Here is a 15,638-nt window from a genome sequence, read left to right on the forward strand (position 1 = left end):
TAGATAGATAGATAGATAGATAGATAGATAGATAGATAGATAGATAGATAGATAGATAGATAGATAGATAGATAGATAGATAGATAGATAGATAGAATGAGCAGTAACAAAAAAAGATAAAAGAAGATAAATAACATGAAAAAGTATGTAAAATAAAAAAATAAAGACATTTATGGTGCCACATTCACTGGTCTGCAGGTCTTTATTGTTGAGCTAGGATCCTAGTAATTGTACCCCTCTTCTCATCTCATGGTTGTTCTTCAGGAAACTAAGCCAAGTTTTCCAAAGCTGTACTCTTTAATTTCTTTAAGAAACAAAAACTACATGATGACACAGACCACAGAGTAGCGCTTGTTTAGCAAGCCATCTGAACCTGCTCTCCATCTGAGTCTGTTCTGAGACTCTCTGGTGCATGTCTGAATGTAACCCACAGCTTCCACAGACCTCCTCTTCTGAATTCGATGTAGCAAAATCCGATATGCACCAGTAATGGGGCTCTGCAAGTTTAGGTTGTTGTTGAGAAGATGAACTTTGGTGATGCCAAGATCCTCCAGCATTGTTTTTAAATTTAGATCATCTGACGTCAGGATGTAGTTGGGTTCAGCCAGATGAAAGGGGGTAGATCTACAAGGTGCATAGGCCTGAGGGTATTCAATGCCTCTCATCCAGTCACTCTCCATGATCTGTGTCATAGTTAGGCGATCCAGTGGAAGTTGCCTCAAGAGGCCCTTGATAATATCCTGGCATGACTGGGGTATATAAGAGGGGATTGTATAAGAGCCCTGTAGGATGCAGCACTTAAGCCTGCCTGTGTTACTGGCTTTAAATGGCATTGTGGCAGTCACCATAAAGTAAAGCAAAATACCCATTGCCCAGATATCTACGTACTGACCAATGTAGCCTTTCTCTTTAAACAGCTCAGGGGCTGCATAAGGCGGAGAACCACAGGATGTGTAGAGGACATCGCTGAGGCAGCAGGATGTACTAAAACCAAAATCACCCACTTTAATGCAGTATGTGCTGGTGTAAAAGATATTCTCAGCCTTCAGGTCCCTGTGGACGATATTATTATCATGCTGGAAAAAGAGAAAGAAAGACTGTTAAAGTTATTTTACAATTTAATAACTGACAGTAGTACTTTTTTTAAGATATGAGAACTTTAATACAAACACATGAAAGTTTTTAAGTGTCACTTGTTTTATTTTCCAGCAAAACGAAACCTTAGCAATGATCAGCTGAACGTTTCTCTAAACTTACCATATATCTGACTGCAGACAGGACCTGTGAAAAGACAAGCTTGCTCTCCAGGTCTGACAGGCGCCCCCTGGTGCTGATGCGGGAGAACAGCTCTCCTCCGCTGGCATACTCCATCACCAGGTAGAGCCTCTTGAATGTTTCCACCACCTCATACAGGCGTACTATGTTGGGGTGGGCCAGCTTCTCCATGCAAGAGATTTCAGAGGCAAAAAGACCCTGAGAGCGTTTGTCCAAACGCGCCTTTTCCAGGACTTTTACAGCTACTCTTTCTGTAAGATGAGAGAAAAAGGCAAAAAAAACAAAACAAAACAAAAAAAAAACAGTGAGGAAACCAGAAAACAACGTTTTCCCGTTTCTTTTCTACCTTTTTCCTGTATTCAATCTTCTTTATCTCTGCATAATCTGCTATAAAAACGAGTTTCAGCATCATTGTCATATTACAGCACGTACACTGACTGCTAAGCACAAAACAATATGGATTAGTGGCTGGCTGAGATTAGCTGTCTTCTGACATCTGCAGTGACCCAGACTGACTGAAGTGATGTCTGTGCATTCAACTGATCTAACATCTAACAGGTGAATGAGGTCATTTGGCACAAAAGCCCCCGTGTACTTTGCAGCATATATAAATAACAGAGATACTTAAGAAAGACGTCCCTTATAAAATGCCTGAAAAGCTTGATTTTACATCTTTATCACATTCTTGTAGTACATCTTTTCTTTGGGAAATGCAGTTAATTAGGATCAATCTGGCACATATTTATGTATTGAGTGCTGATAGCCAAATACAACTCAGTTTATTGCCCGTGTTTGCTTCATGTATGAGATAAATGGCAGACGTAGCTTTTTCTGAGCAATTCAACATTACACCTGCACTTTACTTGTATATATTTTCTTCAGTGAATGTGGATCACACACTGTTTTCTGCTTTAAATAACATAATATTATTTATGATAACAACAGGAAGTAAAGCAATATGTAAACTGGATTATTTCTGATGTAAATATGTGATATAATAACAATGATTTTAAATTTACAACCTATGGTCATTTCCTACCTGATGACCCAAGATGTGATAATGAAGGTAACAAAAGACAAAGCATCAAAAATCTCACCTTTGGTCAGGTCATGAATTCCCAATCTAACCTGGGAGAAGTTGCCAGACCCAATCTCCCCTCTGAGCTCGTAAAGCCCTACTCGACGTCCAAATATCAGGTCATTCATCACCTTTTCTGAATGGGTCAGATCATACAAGGCCTTTCCAAATGCCGTGTGCTGCATCGCTGCCTCATCCCCTGTCTCATTCTCTTTTGTCCCCGCCTTTTTGCCCAAATTTGGAGACATCACGGGAAAAACCTCTTCCTGGCGAGGAATTGTCTTCAAGTGAGCCCCTGAGAAGAAGAAGGGAATCCAGCTGTTATCATATTGTGAGATGCAACAAGAGTTACTTTGAACGATTATTTCTGTATTGGATTTGATCTAATTGACATGTACACATAAAATGCAATCCTGCAGTTAAAAATGTTCAAATCAAACAAAAAAAACCCATCTTTGTACTCACATGTTTTCCCTTTTATGTTCTTTTTACTCCTTTCTACGTTTATGGCATTATTTTTGTTGTTTAAATACATGATTCTTTTCGCCTGGCACCAGAGAGTCCTCCAAGTTTCTTTGTTTTCTGTCTTGTTGAATATTTTAGAAAATTAAAAGTTGATAAATTAACAAGAAAATAAATTTCCACAAAACAGCAACCGGAGGAAAAAGATTGTCTGAACAAATATGAGCAGTATGATAGGAAATGAAAATCATCTGCAGGCATCAGGAAAAATGCTCAGAGAAGAAGTTTCTTAGATGATGAACCGCTTGTCCAGATGCTGCTACTGCACCAGCTCTCGCCCTACGCTGCAGTGTGTCTCTCCTTGCATATAATCTGGAAATACAACATAACGCCATGTAATCCCAGCGTGTTGGACTCCTCCCACGCAGACAGACAATAGACAGGATTTGGAGGCTTCTTTAAACTCTAGACATGAACTAACCTCTGTATATCCTTGTTAGGGGTCAGCCAGCTGGGGCAGGGTGATTACTGCATCTTCAGCTGGCTCAGCTGGACATGCATCCCTCAGATTGTAGCCTTTATTGAAGACAAGCACGGATCACATTTTGACATTACTAATTAAACATTTTACCTAAACAATTATCATAGTTGTCAAATTGCGAACAACAGCACTGATAACTCAAAATACTCATTGTTTTCCAATAGAATTGCAAATAAAAAATACAATCCTACCCTCACCTACAGTCAGCTAAAAACTAAAAACAGTGAGAATAGAGTATGCGTGCCTTCTTTGCCTTGTTACTAGGCTACAGAGCAAAGCAGTGACCCAGACATTGACCATGACACCAGACAGACACTTGGCCAGACAGCCCACGCACTGATGTGTGTTATCAGTCAGTCCCGTCAACCTCTGCTACCCAGGCTGGACACGGGGACCGTCTGGCAGTCACCGTGCATAAGCTGCTTGTTCGTGTCACAAGTGAGTCTCTATAATCCAATCACAATCTCAGTGATCATCCAAGCACGTGTATTGTAGTCTTCTAATAAAGAAGAGATCTGTCTGGGAATGTGAATTAACTACAAAGGGACTATTTCCTGATACAATATCAGGATTATGTTACAAGAAATTTGTTATCTGTCAGCATATGGTTAAAATTACATAAGATGAATTGAATACAGTTGTGTGATTGAAAGGTTTTTTAACGGTAATCCAAATGGGCCAATGTCAAGACTTGAACCTATTGCAGTTTAAAAACTATAAGAAAGAAAAGAAAAAATGGTTTATGCTTCCTCTTCAAATATTATAAAACGATCTATTTAAAAACAAGTACTCCAAAGGTTTGTAAGTATTCCAATGACCTGTGTATTTTATATTCAAAAGAACTTCCCAATGTGAGTAAAAGAGGCACGCACAATGCTTTGAAAGACTCTTAAATGGACGCAAACTGAAAGTCATTCTCACCAATAACATCTGGAGGTTTTTCTACTGTCACAGTCACCTTTGAACTGATTTTATTTTGGCTGTTTCCAAGTTTAAACATAAAAAACAAGCTCAAGTAACCTCCATATGTGGAGGAAAGGGTGGGATCCTAATACAGGGCATTGTGATCAGACAGCATGCCAAAAAGCTGCACTATATTTTGCACCGATCAGCCATAACATTAAAACCACAGACAGGTAAAGTGGACAACCCTGAGTATCTTGTTGGAAAGCAAAGATCTGCTGGAAAATCTTTGGTCCTGGCAATAATATGAATATTATTTTGATAGATAGCATCCACCTGGTTACCCCTGGTGCATCCTCCACATCCTTCAGCCCTGCATGTGCTTAACTCATCTGGTTTGTTGTGGCTGACCAGGATGTGACTTTTATAAACAATCTCCCATAATCTTCTTTATGTGTGACCCAAACTTGATAACCTATGTGACCAGATTGCATTAATACAAGCCAGAAACTTATTTTGAAAACCAAAAGCAAAGCCTTTGATCTACATAATCAAATCAAGTAACTACTAGGAATGTAACATTACCAAGATTATAAGAGAATTTCAAAGAGATGTGTAGTAAATTAAAGAAAGGAATCAGCAGCTGAAAATACTGTAGGGCTGTCACCTTAATAAAGGTGTCTGAGCGCTGATGGTCTTCACGTTGATCCGCTGATCCTGGTGAAAATGAGGGGATCACATCAACACATCAAAGAAGGATTAACACCTCGTCGAGATACTAATTAAAAATGAGCAAAATGTCAAGATTACCACACAGCTGAACGCTAAAGCCAAGATATCTGAAGAGGAGAGAGAAGGCCTTATTGACCTGACGAAGCACCCAGATCCACTTTTATCAGAAGTAATATTGACATAAACTTGTATCTCTACAAGTTTATCTTGTAAGTACTTAATCTCTCCACTTTCAGTGAAGATTAAAAGCAGAGGGCAGTTCTGAGGGGTTTGGCCATTTGGTGTCATGTTGCATAAACACAAAGGTGCTGGAGTTTTCTAAAGGTGAGGCTCAAGCCCCCATGCTGATTGTGTTTATGTGTTTGGGACAGATTTTGTTTTAAGTCAGAGGTGCTAAACACCTTCCCCCTGAGATAAAAGATGATTAATGCCTTTGAATGAGCGACACTTTAATGACTCAGGGATACTTAAGCACTTCATTAGCGTGAGCTGAGGCCCGGTCGACACACTCGAGCCAGTGTGTCCTTACAGCAGGAACAGAAAAGCTGTAGAGATTTCCTTTGAAGTTGGCTTCTGGCTGGAGAAGCATGGAAATTTGATTAGCTCTCACTTTTTTTGACACCACCCCTCTTTGAGGGTTTTAGGTGACATTTGGGGCTAAACCTTATAAATATCTGAGGAGGGCAGAAGGACACTCAGGATCTGGCAACTGAGGAGTAGATTTGGACTAAAGCCATGGATATACAGCAACCTTTCCTACTCTTTCTGTGCGTCCTCCACTTGACCTGTAAGTGTTGTTTGCATTTTCTTTTCCACTGCAGCTGTGATGTGTAGAGCAGAAGGTAATCACTGACTCAACTGACACAAATTCGCTCAGATACACAAATGATCGCCTTTTAAATGTAAGTAGCTGAAGGTGTGATGCTGAGATCAAAGATGGGTTAAAATTTAATTAAATTAAGATTAAAAGTAATATTTTTTGTTAAAGTTTTCTCCATAGAGCATTCTTTTTCATGAATAAAAGACTTGGAAGAAAACCGAATCCTGTACAGCTCATCTATAACTGCAATGCAGTTCCATGTTGAATCACCAGGGGAAATGTTGTGTGCTGCTTCTTGTGTTTTCCAGTGATGGGAGTGCTGAGCAAACACGTTGACCACAGGAACCTGTTTACACAAAGAGTATGCTGCAAGAGGCAGAGCCACTTTGTGTACATTGGACAAGGCAAGGAAACACATTCCTCCACATGTTTCAAAATCCCACATCTTTCCACTGTACCCTCTATAGAAATCAAAGCAAGGTTTCCTCTGATGTGTTAAAACAGGTTAAAGCAGGCCATGAAGCTAAATGATGAGTTTAGACTTCTGCAGTTAAAAGGATGAACATTGTGTGCTGTCTGTCTTTAAATCGGCCTCGTTTTTCTTTCTTCAGATATTTTAGGAAGTCACATCAGTGTAGATGTAGGAATGTGCAGATCCCATTGTGGGGCCCCAACAACACCATCGTATGAAGCAGGGAAGCAGCAATACTCAAAATATTCTTCAATGCTGGACTTCCTCAAGAGCAAAAAGGTAAGTGAAAGCTTGCATTATCATAAGAATAGCTGCAATAACAATATGGAAAAAGTGCTGCTTTGTAAACCATTAGCCTAACATCTGTGGGGTTACTTTGCACAAACTTATCATTTATATTATTTATAATGTGACACTAGCATTAGCAAGGTATTAGCAAGTGCTTAATTCATCATTTATATATCATTACTGCTACTTAGTATAACATCTGTTACTGTTACACCATGTACAGCTATCACTGTTACTACTTCACTGCTAGTTAGAATCGTAATCATTATCACAGTCATAAGAATATATCTATATTTATAAATGGCATACTAAGGAGGAGTAATGCTATATAAATGATGAATTAAGCGCTTGCTAATTTTTCACTAAGCCCTTAAATATACCTAATAGTGTCACATTGTTATAAAGTGCTCCCCTATTCTCTCACAAGTCTGAAACTACAATAAACGCGCAGGTGAGTACATGGGAACATGTTTCTACCGGTCTGATTCAAACAATAATTTCCCCTTGGCTCAATAAAGACGAGGCCACGTGGACCCGCTGCTTCACAGAGCGCAGGTCCGCTGAACCACCTGCCTTCATGCGGCGTGACTCAGGTGTGTGAGCCGACTGGGATGCGCGTGGATCGGCTTCTTCTGTTCGAGGGACCTCGAGAAGTGGCGGTCATCGAGGACTGTCACTGTGAGATCAAGCTGGCCCAGTGCATCCGAGTTCCCGGACTGAGGACATACTTCTCTGAAACACCGTATGAGATAGTCATTGACGTGGGAGGATGTTCCCAGTCGAGAGGATCCCCAGGTGTGTCTGTGTGTGTGTGGGGTGAGGGGGGGATTAACAACAGACAAAAAAACATGAGGAAGACGTGTTTAAGCGAGCATGAAGCCGCCAGTAAAATTCCAAATGACTGATTTGGAAACAGTCAGTTTACCTTTTGTCCCACTTTGTAGGGCAAAAGTATTTTTCTATTTAGTGCATATTAAGAGTCAGGAAGTTAATCAGTAATAATTCTGAAATAAATTAACGCACATAGATTCAACACACATATAATATTAATGAGTAACCTGATAGCTACAGTTTAATTGACATTGCCTATGTAATTTTGAGTTAGAGAGGTCTGAAAAAAAAAACCCACACATGGTTGATGAAGAGATGTTTCCCCTTTATGCACCTTATCAAAAAAAAAAGTATTAGAATTCTGCTTCTGGGACCAGACGACATCATCCCGTCTATTTAATATTTCTGCTTCCCATCACAGATCATAATCCTGTTACTTTTATTATCAATCATCCACAGATGGATTCTCCTGTGTCCCCACAAAGTTTGAATCAGCCTTGGTGGAAACCCCTAACGAAGTGGATCTCATACAGACTGTGGCAGCCTGTGAGCTGAAGGAAAGCTGTTACAGGGTTCGATACGTGGAGTATTATTATGAAACAGTCCACCATGCAGAGGGAGTCAAAGAAGAGAAGCTCAAAGTAAGTGTCACCTACAAGCTATTACTACAACTGTAATTTTCGACAAAATCCCTACCCTTCGATTTTAATTTCAAACCCAGCCCTTCACAATAAACATAATTCCTTCTTTCATTAGCCCCCCTGCCACAGTTCACACTGCAAGAAGGATTCACGCTTGGTGGCAGTTTCACACTCTTTTGTAGTGAGGTCAAGAGGAAATGGGGCTCTACCCAGGTGCCAGACAATAATTAAGTATCTTTGTTCACCGCAGATAAGTGGAAGACAGCACTTAATCAAAACAACACACTGGCTGGCTCCGTGCATCCTGGGTGTGAAGTAAATCAGCATGGCCTGCATGCGTATTCATGCACAAGCACAGACTTGAGGCTTTGATTGTTGTAGGAGAGCAGGAATCTCTGGCATAATTTTAACTTCTTTTAAACTGCGTAAAGAAGGCGAAACCAGGTCAATACTCCCACAACACTTTACTGTTTCTTTTCACTTACAAAACGTTTCACTTTACAACGACTTATTTAATTCCCAGCCCTACTCATATCATAAAAAAAAATATTTGAAAGCACCATTACACAGATTTGTATGCTATGCTTAAGCAAATAAGGATTAAACACCAAATTCACAAAAAGCTTTCCACCAGCTGTACAACTGCAAGGTAAGTCAGTATCTGTGATTTTTAACATCACATTTATATAATAGACGGTAAGGATTTAAGTTGAAGACTGGGTTTGGGTAGTCTGCCATGTCCAAGAACCAAAGGTGCGAGTGGAGCACCAACACAAATGGCCTCTGCAGGTGGTGAATCAAAGCAGTGCTAAACATGCTAAGCAGCAGCTGGACCCCAACTCAACTGGGTAAATATTTGCGAGCAGCTGTGAGCTGATTCCTCTTTCTCTCTGTTGCTAATTTTCTTCAGGAAATAGATGTGGGCAGATGTTTGGGAAGCTGCACTACAGGAAACCGATGCCTTCTCAGGTATGTGTGAACACAGCTGCTCCACACCGCCTCATGCACACCTCATAACAATTACTTGTGAGCTCTGACGCCTTCTGCTCTCAGCATGTTGACTTTTGGGTTAATTCCTACACCAAATGTTCTTTTTACACCTTCTGCTTTATTTTGAGATGTTTGCAGACAACCAGTGTTATTGCTTTATCTTAATCATATCAAAATAATACAAAATCCACCATCTAAATTTACCCTACACTTTGTAAGGTAAATGCTAAAGAGGTGCAGCATTTAAGAGATTTATTCAACCACCACCCAATGCAAGGTTTATGGCTAAGTTAAGAATTTTTCAGCATTTTTCATGTTTTCACTAATTTTCACTAATTTAATTTAATGAAAAATCATATTTTATTGATAACATGTAATAATTTATATTATCAATTAATCTTCTAGTTTACTGTTTTACAAAAAAAGGGAGGAAAATTTAGCACATTATTATTTTTTGATTAAGGTGCCGACTTACAGTTATTAACTTGCCTTCCTAAGCAGAAAATTCTGTGTTAAGTATTTTACTTTACCAATTTCTTCTTAACAAACTCAAGTGTGCCAGCTCAGATTTTAAATTTTAAAAACTGGGTTTCAGTTTGTTATTTGCCCAAAAAATAACAATCTAATTTTTTACTTAGAAACAAATTTTAGGCAAATTTGTCAAATATTTTTCTTCTTTCTTCTTCAATGAAGGGGAAAGACGTTGTGCATATATAGACATAGCAAGATCCACAATTATCCTATTGTAACTTTCTGTACTGTACAGAATGGTACAACATGTGTGAGATGAAATACTTGTACATATTGTCAGACTGGCAATAATGGTAAACTAGATACAGAAATTATATTTAGTTCTATTTCTGTACATTTTTCTATTAAAAAAAATGTTTTGAGAGATAAATGAAATGCTGCCTACTTATAGCAATAAAGTGATTAGTGATTTAATCTTTTTGTCTTCTTCTATGTTTTTGTTGCAGGAGTCCATCCGATCCAGAAATCTGCCACTTGTGGTCCGAAAGACAGTCCAGTTCCTGTGTTCCTCAGGGATATGAGAGCCACAGCTTTGTGAACCAGTATGGGCAGATTCGTACAATCCTGTCCATCACTTCCTGCCATTGTCGCAACTAATCACAGGCCCCTCTGCTGGAAAAAACAAACAAACTTGAAAGACTTTAAGAGGTTGCCACAGTTGGGCCCCATATTTACTGTAGCCCATTGATGACCCCACGGAATAGTGAATATTAAAGTGAATTTTTATTATTGTATCATATGTAATATATGTAAGATGCTAAATTTGTAAATAAATTTAATACAACAATAAACGAGGACTTGTGCTTAAAGCATTGTACAAATACTGAGAATGCAAAAGAAACATGATGGGAAAAAGTTAAAGATTTAAATCTAAGATCCACGATCTAATCTGAAAAAATTAGTGTGTGATCCTCTTTTTAATTCATGTATATTTAGTAGAATTTGTATTAAAAAAAAGTATGTAAGCTAAGAAAAAAAATGTATAATTGTGCTATAGTCTTTGAGATGATTGTGAGTCAGTTAAATCTGAAATATCGTGAAGAACAAATTCTAATTCTAATAATGTCATGGTGTAATATAAAGATATTTGGGTCTGTGTTCCTCTCCAGATGCATCATAAAACATTTAACGTTTTTTTTTCTTTTTCTTTTCCAATAAGAAGCTTTGGTGAAGCCTGGAAAAGAGGCGCAAAAAAAAAGAAAAAAGAAAAACAACTTTGCAAATGTCCCTTTGAAAAAACACGTGCAAGTAGCGCTTTGTTTTAATACCAACATGTGAACACTCCACTTTGTCATCTAAAGAAACGTTTTATGACCTGCCTGCAAGGTGTCATGCAGAAAAACTTTGATCTTTTACGTGTTTATTACAGCGAGGGAAACAAATTTCTCTTTTTGGCCTCAGTTTGCGTTTTGCGGTTAATCGTGCATAAAGATCAATGGGAGCAAATGGTTTCCTAGAAACTCTGAAATAATATGTTTAACGCATAATTTAGACCTAAATCCATCTACAGTTGAAATATGTAAATAATATTTCTTTGTGGAAGAAGATGATGTTGATTACTCCTGAATATAAAATCAGAAAAATGAACTGAATTGATTTTATTTATTCGACTTAATGTGGAAGAAACCTGCAGAATCCGTTCCACTTGCCTCGCAGTGAGGAGTGAGAGCTCAAAAACAAATAACAGTCATAGTCATGTTGCAGACAACAACTCATTTGTGCAATAAAAATGATTTCGATTGGTCTGATTGGCTCAGAAAAATACTGTGGCGCTTTTTCAAAAAACATAAACCGCAAATGTGGCGATCATCCAGCTGAACCAGCGCTTATGTAAATCTCACAGAGTGTTCCCGGCGACACTTGCCTTTTTTGTCAACGTAATGGTTTTTTCACCTAACACACTGCGCCCGCTATTCCAAATTAACTGATTCATTTAGGCGCAGTTAACCCCCCACTGTGAGTGCATGTCCTCAAGACATCACCTCCGAGGTATTCCACCTTCAAGTTTAGATTTTTGCCTCTAATAAAATCATCCAGGCTGCTGGTTATTAAATATGCATTATACAACATACTCAACAATACACTGTATTTTCAGTGAGAATTTAAACTTTTCGTAGGCTGAGGGTAGTTTATTCGAGCCTTTATTGCCAGACGCAGGCTGAATGGAAAGTTCACACCTTTTAACGCCCCCATTAGTCTGCGTTTACATTCGCTCATTGCTGATTTACATTTGCGACCAAATAGCATCTTTACTGCTGTTTACTGAGGGCCTGGCGGTACTGGAGAGGAAACGGGGGCATTTGATATAAAAGTCGGCCTTCAAGGATCCCACTGTCACTCCACGCAGCTCGCAGATCGAAGACTTGGCTCACCGGGAATTTACTCACCGACAAATATGCTGAAGTTTGTCATCAGCTTCGCCGCACTGCTGTGCACGGCGGCTGCCGTGTCGCTCCACTACCCGGAGAACTCGTTCACTCCCGCGACAGAGTCCGAGGAAGTCCGCTCAGCTGCTATAAAGAGACTTTTGGAGGTTTTCGGGATGGACGACCCCCCTGTGATTCATGGACACAAACAGCCCCCTCAGTACATGCTTGATTTGTACAACGCGGTAGCCGACGTGGACGGTGTGACCAAGGATCCGCATCTTCTGGAGGGGAATACCGTGCGCAGCTTCTTTGATAAATGTAAGATCTGATGTGTCCCCGCATGTGTGCCAGGATGGCTGCTTTGGAAGACACTCTGATTTGAGCCCTAATCCTCTCATTTCTATTGCAGTGTACAGTGATCAGGTGGAGTTCAGCTTCAATTTGTCAATGGTCGCAAGAACAGAGAAGATTCTCGCTGCAGAGCTCCATCTTTATAAGCTGAGACCTCAGGCACCCTTGACGTTCAACAGACATCACTTCAGCCAGGTATGTAGACCAGCTCTAGACCAGTATTTAAACCCGAGTGGCTGAATGGCTGTTTCTAATTCTATCTACATTAATTTGGCTCTTTCAGGTCAGTGTTTATCAGCTGTTTGACACCAGCAAAACCAATTTTACGCAGAAGAAGCTGCTTTCCTCTCGACTTATCCCAGTGCACTCCTCTGGTTGGGAAGTCTTCACAATCACACATGCAGTAAGTATCACCGCCTCTTTAAAGCCCATAAAGATCTGCTTTGAGCTACACCGGACAGTGTAGAGTGCTGAAATAAACTTATGACCTTCTTCCTGAAGGTGCGCTCCTGGATGGTTGATGAGGGCACAAACCTGGGACTTCAAGTGGTGGTTCGGACACTGGGAGGGAGCCAAATGGATAAAAAACTGATCCGCTTTGCCTCAGGGCGCCACCACCATCACAGCAAACAGCCCATGCTGGTTCTCTTTACTGATGATGGCCGCTACTCTAATCCTCTTGAGAGCAAAGGTGAGATTTCTACTTTAATGTCAGTTACTCCCAGTGATATTAATATTAAGTGAAGATAGTAGCCGTGTGGATAAGATTTACAGTGGTTAAAGGGAAACCAGCCTCCAGTCTCTATATTCATAAGCACAACAGCCTTAGTTTTAGTTTTAATGGACGACTGAACTAAATGTCCACTGAGGTCAGTGCTGAATATATTTCCATCCACATGTGCAACCATTATTTAGCATGCTTATGAAGGAAACACTCATGTACAACTGGCCTGTGAGTGACTGGGAGTATGCTTACAATTCAACAACTTGATGAAAAATGAAGCTCTCAGTGTTTTGTGTGTCCCACTTAAGGGCTTTAGATGTTATATTTCTTTGCACTCTACATTCAAACTTCTACTTCTGCTTGTGTGTCACTGCTTCCTCTTCTGTTTATGGAATGTACTTCGTAACAGTTCAAAAATTGCATTTTTAAAACGGTGGATTTCTTTCTCCAGATTCAGATGATACAGCAGAAACGTCCAACCTGCCCCAGACTCCCATGTCCGGTCCACCTTCCCGTAGCGCTCGATCTCTGGGCTACGATGCAGACAGTGCAGCCACGCACTGCCAGCGGTTTCCCCTAAATGTAGACTTCGAGGAGATCGGCTGGTCGGGCTGGATCGTATCACCAAAGGGTTACAACGCTTACTATTGCAAAGGCTCCTGCCCCTTTCCTCTGGGTCAGACCATGAAACCAACCAACCACGCCACTGTCCAGTCCATCATCAATGCCTTGAAGCTGGTGAAAGGCATTGAGATGCCGTGCTGTGTGCCAGACAAGCTCTTTTCCATCAACTTGCTCTTCTTTGATGATGATGAGAATGTGGTTTTAAAACAGTATAATGACATGGTGGCTGGAAGCTGTGGGTGCCACTAACATTAACTAGTCACTGGTATCGGGCTGTGAAGATTAAAAACTGTAAACATTGTAAACAGAGCTTGGTCAGCTGACCCTGGAAACTATTATGTGGCCAGTCCTACATGTGACACTGTAGTATATGTAAATAATGATAAATTATAATATATGAAAGTAATTGAAATGATATTAAATAATCAAAGGAATGTTAAATAAATTTGTAAATCTGTATTTTTTATGCTTTGTGTTGGGATATATATTGTAAATATTGTAAATGAAAGTCTTGTTTATTGGCCCTTGCATCAGTTTGTTGCATCATTTGTGAGGCTTTACAAAGCTTCACAATTCTTTTGAGACCCAACCACCAAAAAACAAAAAATCTAACAAACGAAATATGAAAAACAAAACAGGCTTTTAATCTTTTTGTAAAGTATAAAGTTAACTTGTAGACCTGCTATGATTACAATGCCCCCCATGTTTTCCAGCTCTGTGGACCTTTGTAAGTTTTCAAAAATCTGTATTAAAGCTCATCTTTTGCCTTTTAGAAGTGTTTCTGTGGGTCCTCTTTTTGAGAAAAGTAATCTCATAATGCTGTGCTAGATCAGGCTCATCAGAATTCAGTATCTCTAAATAGTTTAAGCTACGGTTGCATTATCATGTATACATGGATGCATGTAATACATTTTTTTTATGTCACTATTGCACCACTTGCAATATTACTGTATATGTAATGACAGTGAAGGCATCTTATCTTATGCCATTCATCTGCACTGAGTATATTCAACTTTATAAACAAGAGGCTTCCACTAGCCCACTGGACATCTTCCTTTTCACCTCTAGAGGGCACTGATGTCCAAAGGGGTTTCCCTTTGGGTCCAGTGAGCACAATCATGATTGTTTATAGTGTAGTAGCAAAAGGCCATCCTCCTACAAACCATCCTCTTAAAAAAAGACATTCCTAAAGATGCTCAGGAAATAGGAGGATTAGAAAAAAGACAGGATATTCTGGACTATAAATAGAGAGTCCTTTAAAGATGCCCCATCAGTACAGTAAGGTATGTGTTCAGCTGTAAGATGGCACAGCTCTCTGTGACCTCCTATAAAACGCAACACAAGCTAAAGTCAAAGTGCTAGGAAGCTTTCTAAGAAATAGACTGATGTAATGTCTTTGTTCATTTAATGTCTTATAACAGCTCATAGGTGTTTATGCTGTGCGTCATAAGCATTGGTGTCTGACCTAAATTATGATGTGGTGAATCATGTGGTATGGAAGGCAAAAAACACAATATTTTCTACAATGAAAGCATCATTGAAATTGTTCTTTGGGGTCTCTAACGGGACCAAAGAAGCTCAGGTTGTTGCAGATAGATGTGGATTTTTCAAAATAAAATATATGACCCAAAAGGTTTAGCCTTTATTGAGCCTTTATTTTTATGACTGCAATCACTGGTTGTTCTGGTAAGTTTCATCCTTATTACTCATCCTACCTGGAATAGAGTGAGGTAAAGTTGATGCTGTACACCTGCTATTATAAATCATAATTGCAGGATCAAAGGGAAGTTTTATGTCTGTGCCTCAAGGTGTTTCTGAACTCATTTTGTGTGCACACAAGTCAACACAAGTTCAGTTTTAAGTGAGCTCTGGAACACTTAAAACCTAAAACACTTCAAAACTTGCTTATATATCTATATCTATAGATAGATAGATAGATAGATAGATAGATAGATAGATAGATAGATAGATAGATAGATAGATAGATAGATAGATAGATAGATAGA

The 15,638-nt window shown here is 39.4% G+C and overlaps 3 protein-coding genes across 3 annotated transcripts; 2 read left to right on the forward strand and 1 right to left on the reverse strand.

Annotated features, from left to right (window-relative positions):
- Positions 1–117: 117 nt before the first annotated feature.
- Positions 118–3,167, reverse strand: LOC102306752 (serine/threonine-protein kinase NIM1). Its single transcript, XM_005936700.3, has 4 exons — positions 2,819–3,167; positions 2,373–2,648; positions 1,258–1,526; positions 118–1,076 (listed from the first exon to the last, which is right to left on the reverse strand). Exons 1-4 carry the CDS (start codon positions 2,886–2,888, stop codon positions 321–323), a joined length of 1,371 nt encoding a protein of 456 aa, XP_005936762.2. The 5' UTR covers positions 2,889–3,167; the 3' UTR covers positions 118–320.
- A 2,486-nt stretch (positions 3,168–5,653) lies between these two features.
- Positions 5,654–10,338, forward strand: pnhd (pinhead). Its single transcript, XM_005936685.3, has 7 exons — positions 5,654–5,778; positions 6,120–6,215; positions 6,423–6,562; positions 7,090–7,366; positions 7,862–8,043; positions 8,954–9,012; positions 10,011–10,338. The coding sequence occupies exons 1-7, from the start codon at positions 5,727–5,729 to the stop codon at positions 10,159–10,161; spliced, it is 957 nt and encodes a 318-aa protein (XP_005936747.1). The 5' UTR covers positions 5,654–5,726; the 3' UTR covers positions 10,162–10,338.
- A 1,495-nt stretch (positions 10,339–11,833) lies between these two features.
- On the forward strand, positions 11,834–14,378 carry LOC102306460 (anti-dorsalizing morphogenic protein). The gene is made up of 5 exons (XM_005936699.3): positions 11,834–12,251; positions 12,343–12,479; positions 12,568–12,687; positions 12,786–12,975; positions 13,460–14,378. The coding sequence occupies exons 1-5, from the start codon at positions 11,960–11,962 to the stop codon at positions 13,879–13,881; spliced, it is 1,161 nt and encodes a 386-aa protein (XP_005936761.1). The 5' UTR covers positions 11,834–11,959; the 3' UTR covers positions 13,882–14,378.
- The last annotated feature ends 1,260 nt before the right edge of the window (positions 14,379–15,638 follow it).

Source organism: Haplochromis burtoni, unplaced genomic scaffold, assembly GCF_018398535.1.
Source record: "Haplochromis burtoni strain Fernald_Lab_line unplaced genomic scaffold, NCSU_Asbu1 Contig_219, whole genome shotgun sequence".
In the NCBI taxonomy this organism is placed as follows: domain Eukaryota; kingdom Metazoa; phylum Chordata; class Actinopteri; order Cichliformes; family Cichlidae; genus Haplochromis; species Haplochromis burtoni.

Bases quoted from the DNA above. Each gene is read 5' to 3' on its own strand.
- LOC102306460 (XM_005936699.3), top strand. From the start codon at position 11,960: ATGCTGAAGTTTGTCATCAGCTTCGCCGCACTGCTGTGCACGGCGGCT. The intron at 12,252-12,342 runs GTAAGATCTGAT...TTTCTATTGCAG, and splicing joins GCGCAGCTTCTTTGATAAAT to TGTACAGTGATCAGGTGGAG. The intron at 12,976-13,459 runs GTGAGATTTCTA...TTCTTTCTCCAG, and splicing joins TAATCCTCTTGAGAGCAAAG to ATTCAGATGATACAGCAGAA.
- pnhd (XM_005936685.3), top strand. From the start codon at position 5,727: ATGGATATACAGCAACCTTTCCTACTCTTTCTGTGCGTCCTCCACTTG. The intron at 6,216-6,422 runs GCAAGGAAACAC...TTCTTTCTTCAG, and splicing joins CTTTGTGTACATTGGACAAG to ATATTTTAGGAAGTCACATC. The intron at 8,044-8,953 runs GTAAGTGTCACC...AATTTTCTTCAG, and splicing joins TCAAAGAAGAGAAGCTCAAA to GAAATAGATGTGGGCAGATG.
- LOC102306752 (XM_005936700.3), bottom strand. From the start codon at position 2,888: ATGTATTTAAACAACAAAAATAATGCCATAAACGTAGAAAGGAGTAAA. The intron at 1,527-2,372 runs GTGAGATTTTTG...CTCATCTTACAG, and splicing joins AATTCATGACCTGACCAAAG to AAAGAGTAGCTGTAAAAGTC. The intron at 1,077-1,257 runs GTAAGTTTAGAG...CTCTTTTTCCAG, and splicing joins TGTCTGCAGTCAGATATATG to CATGATAATAATATCGTCCA.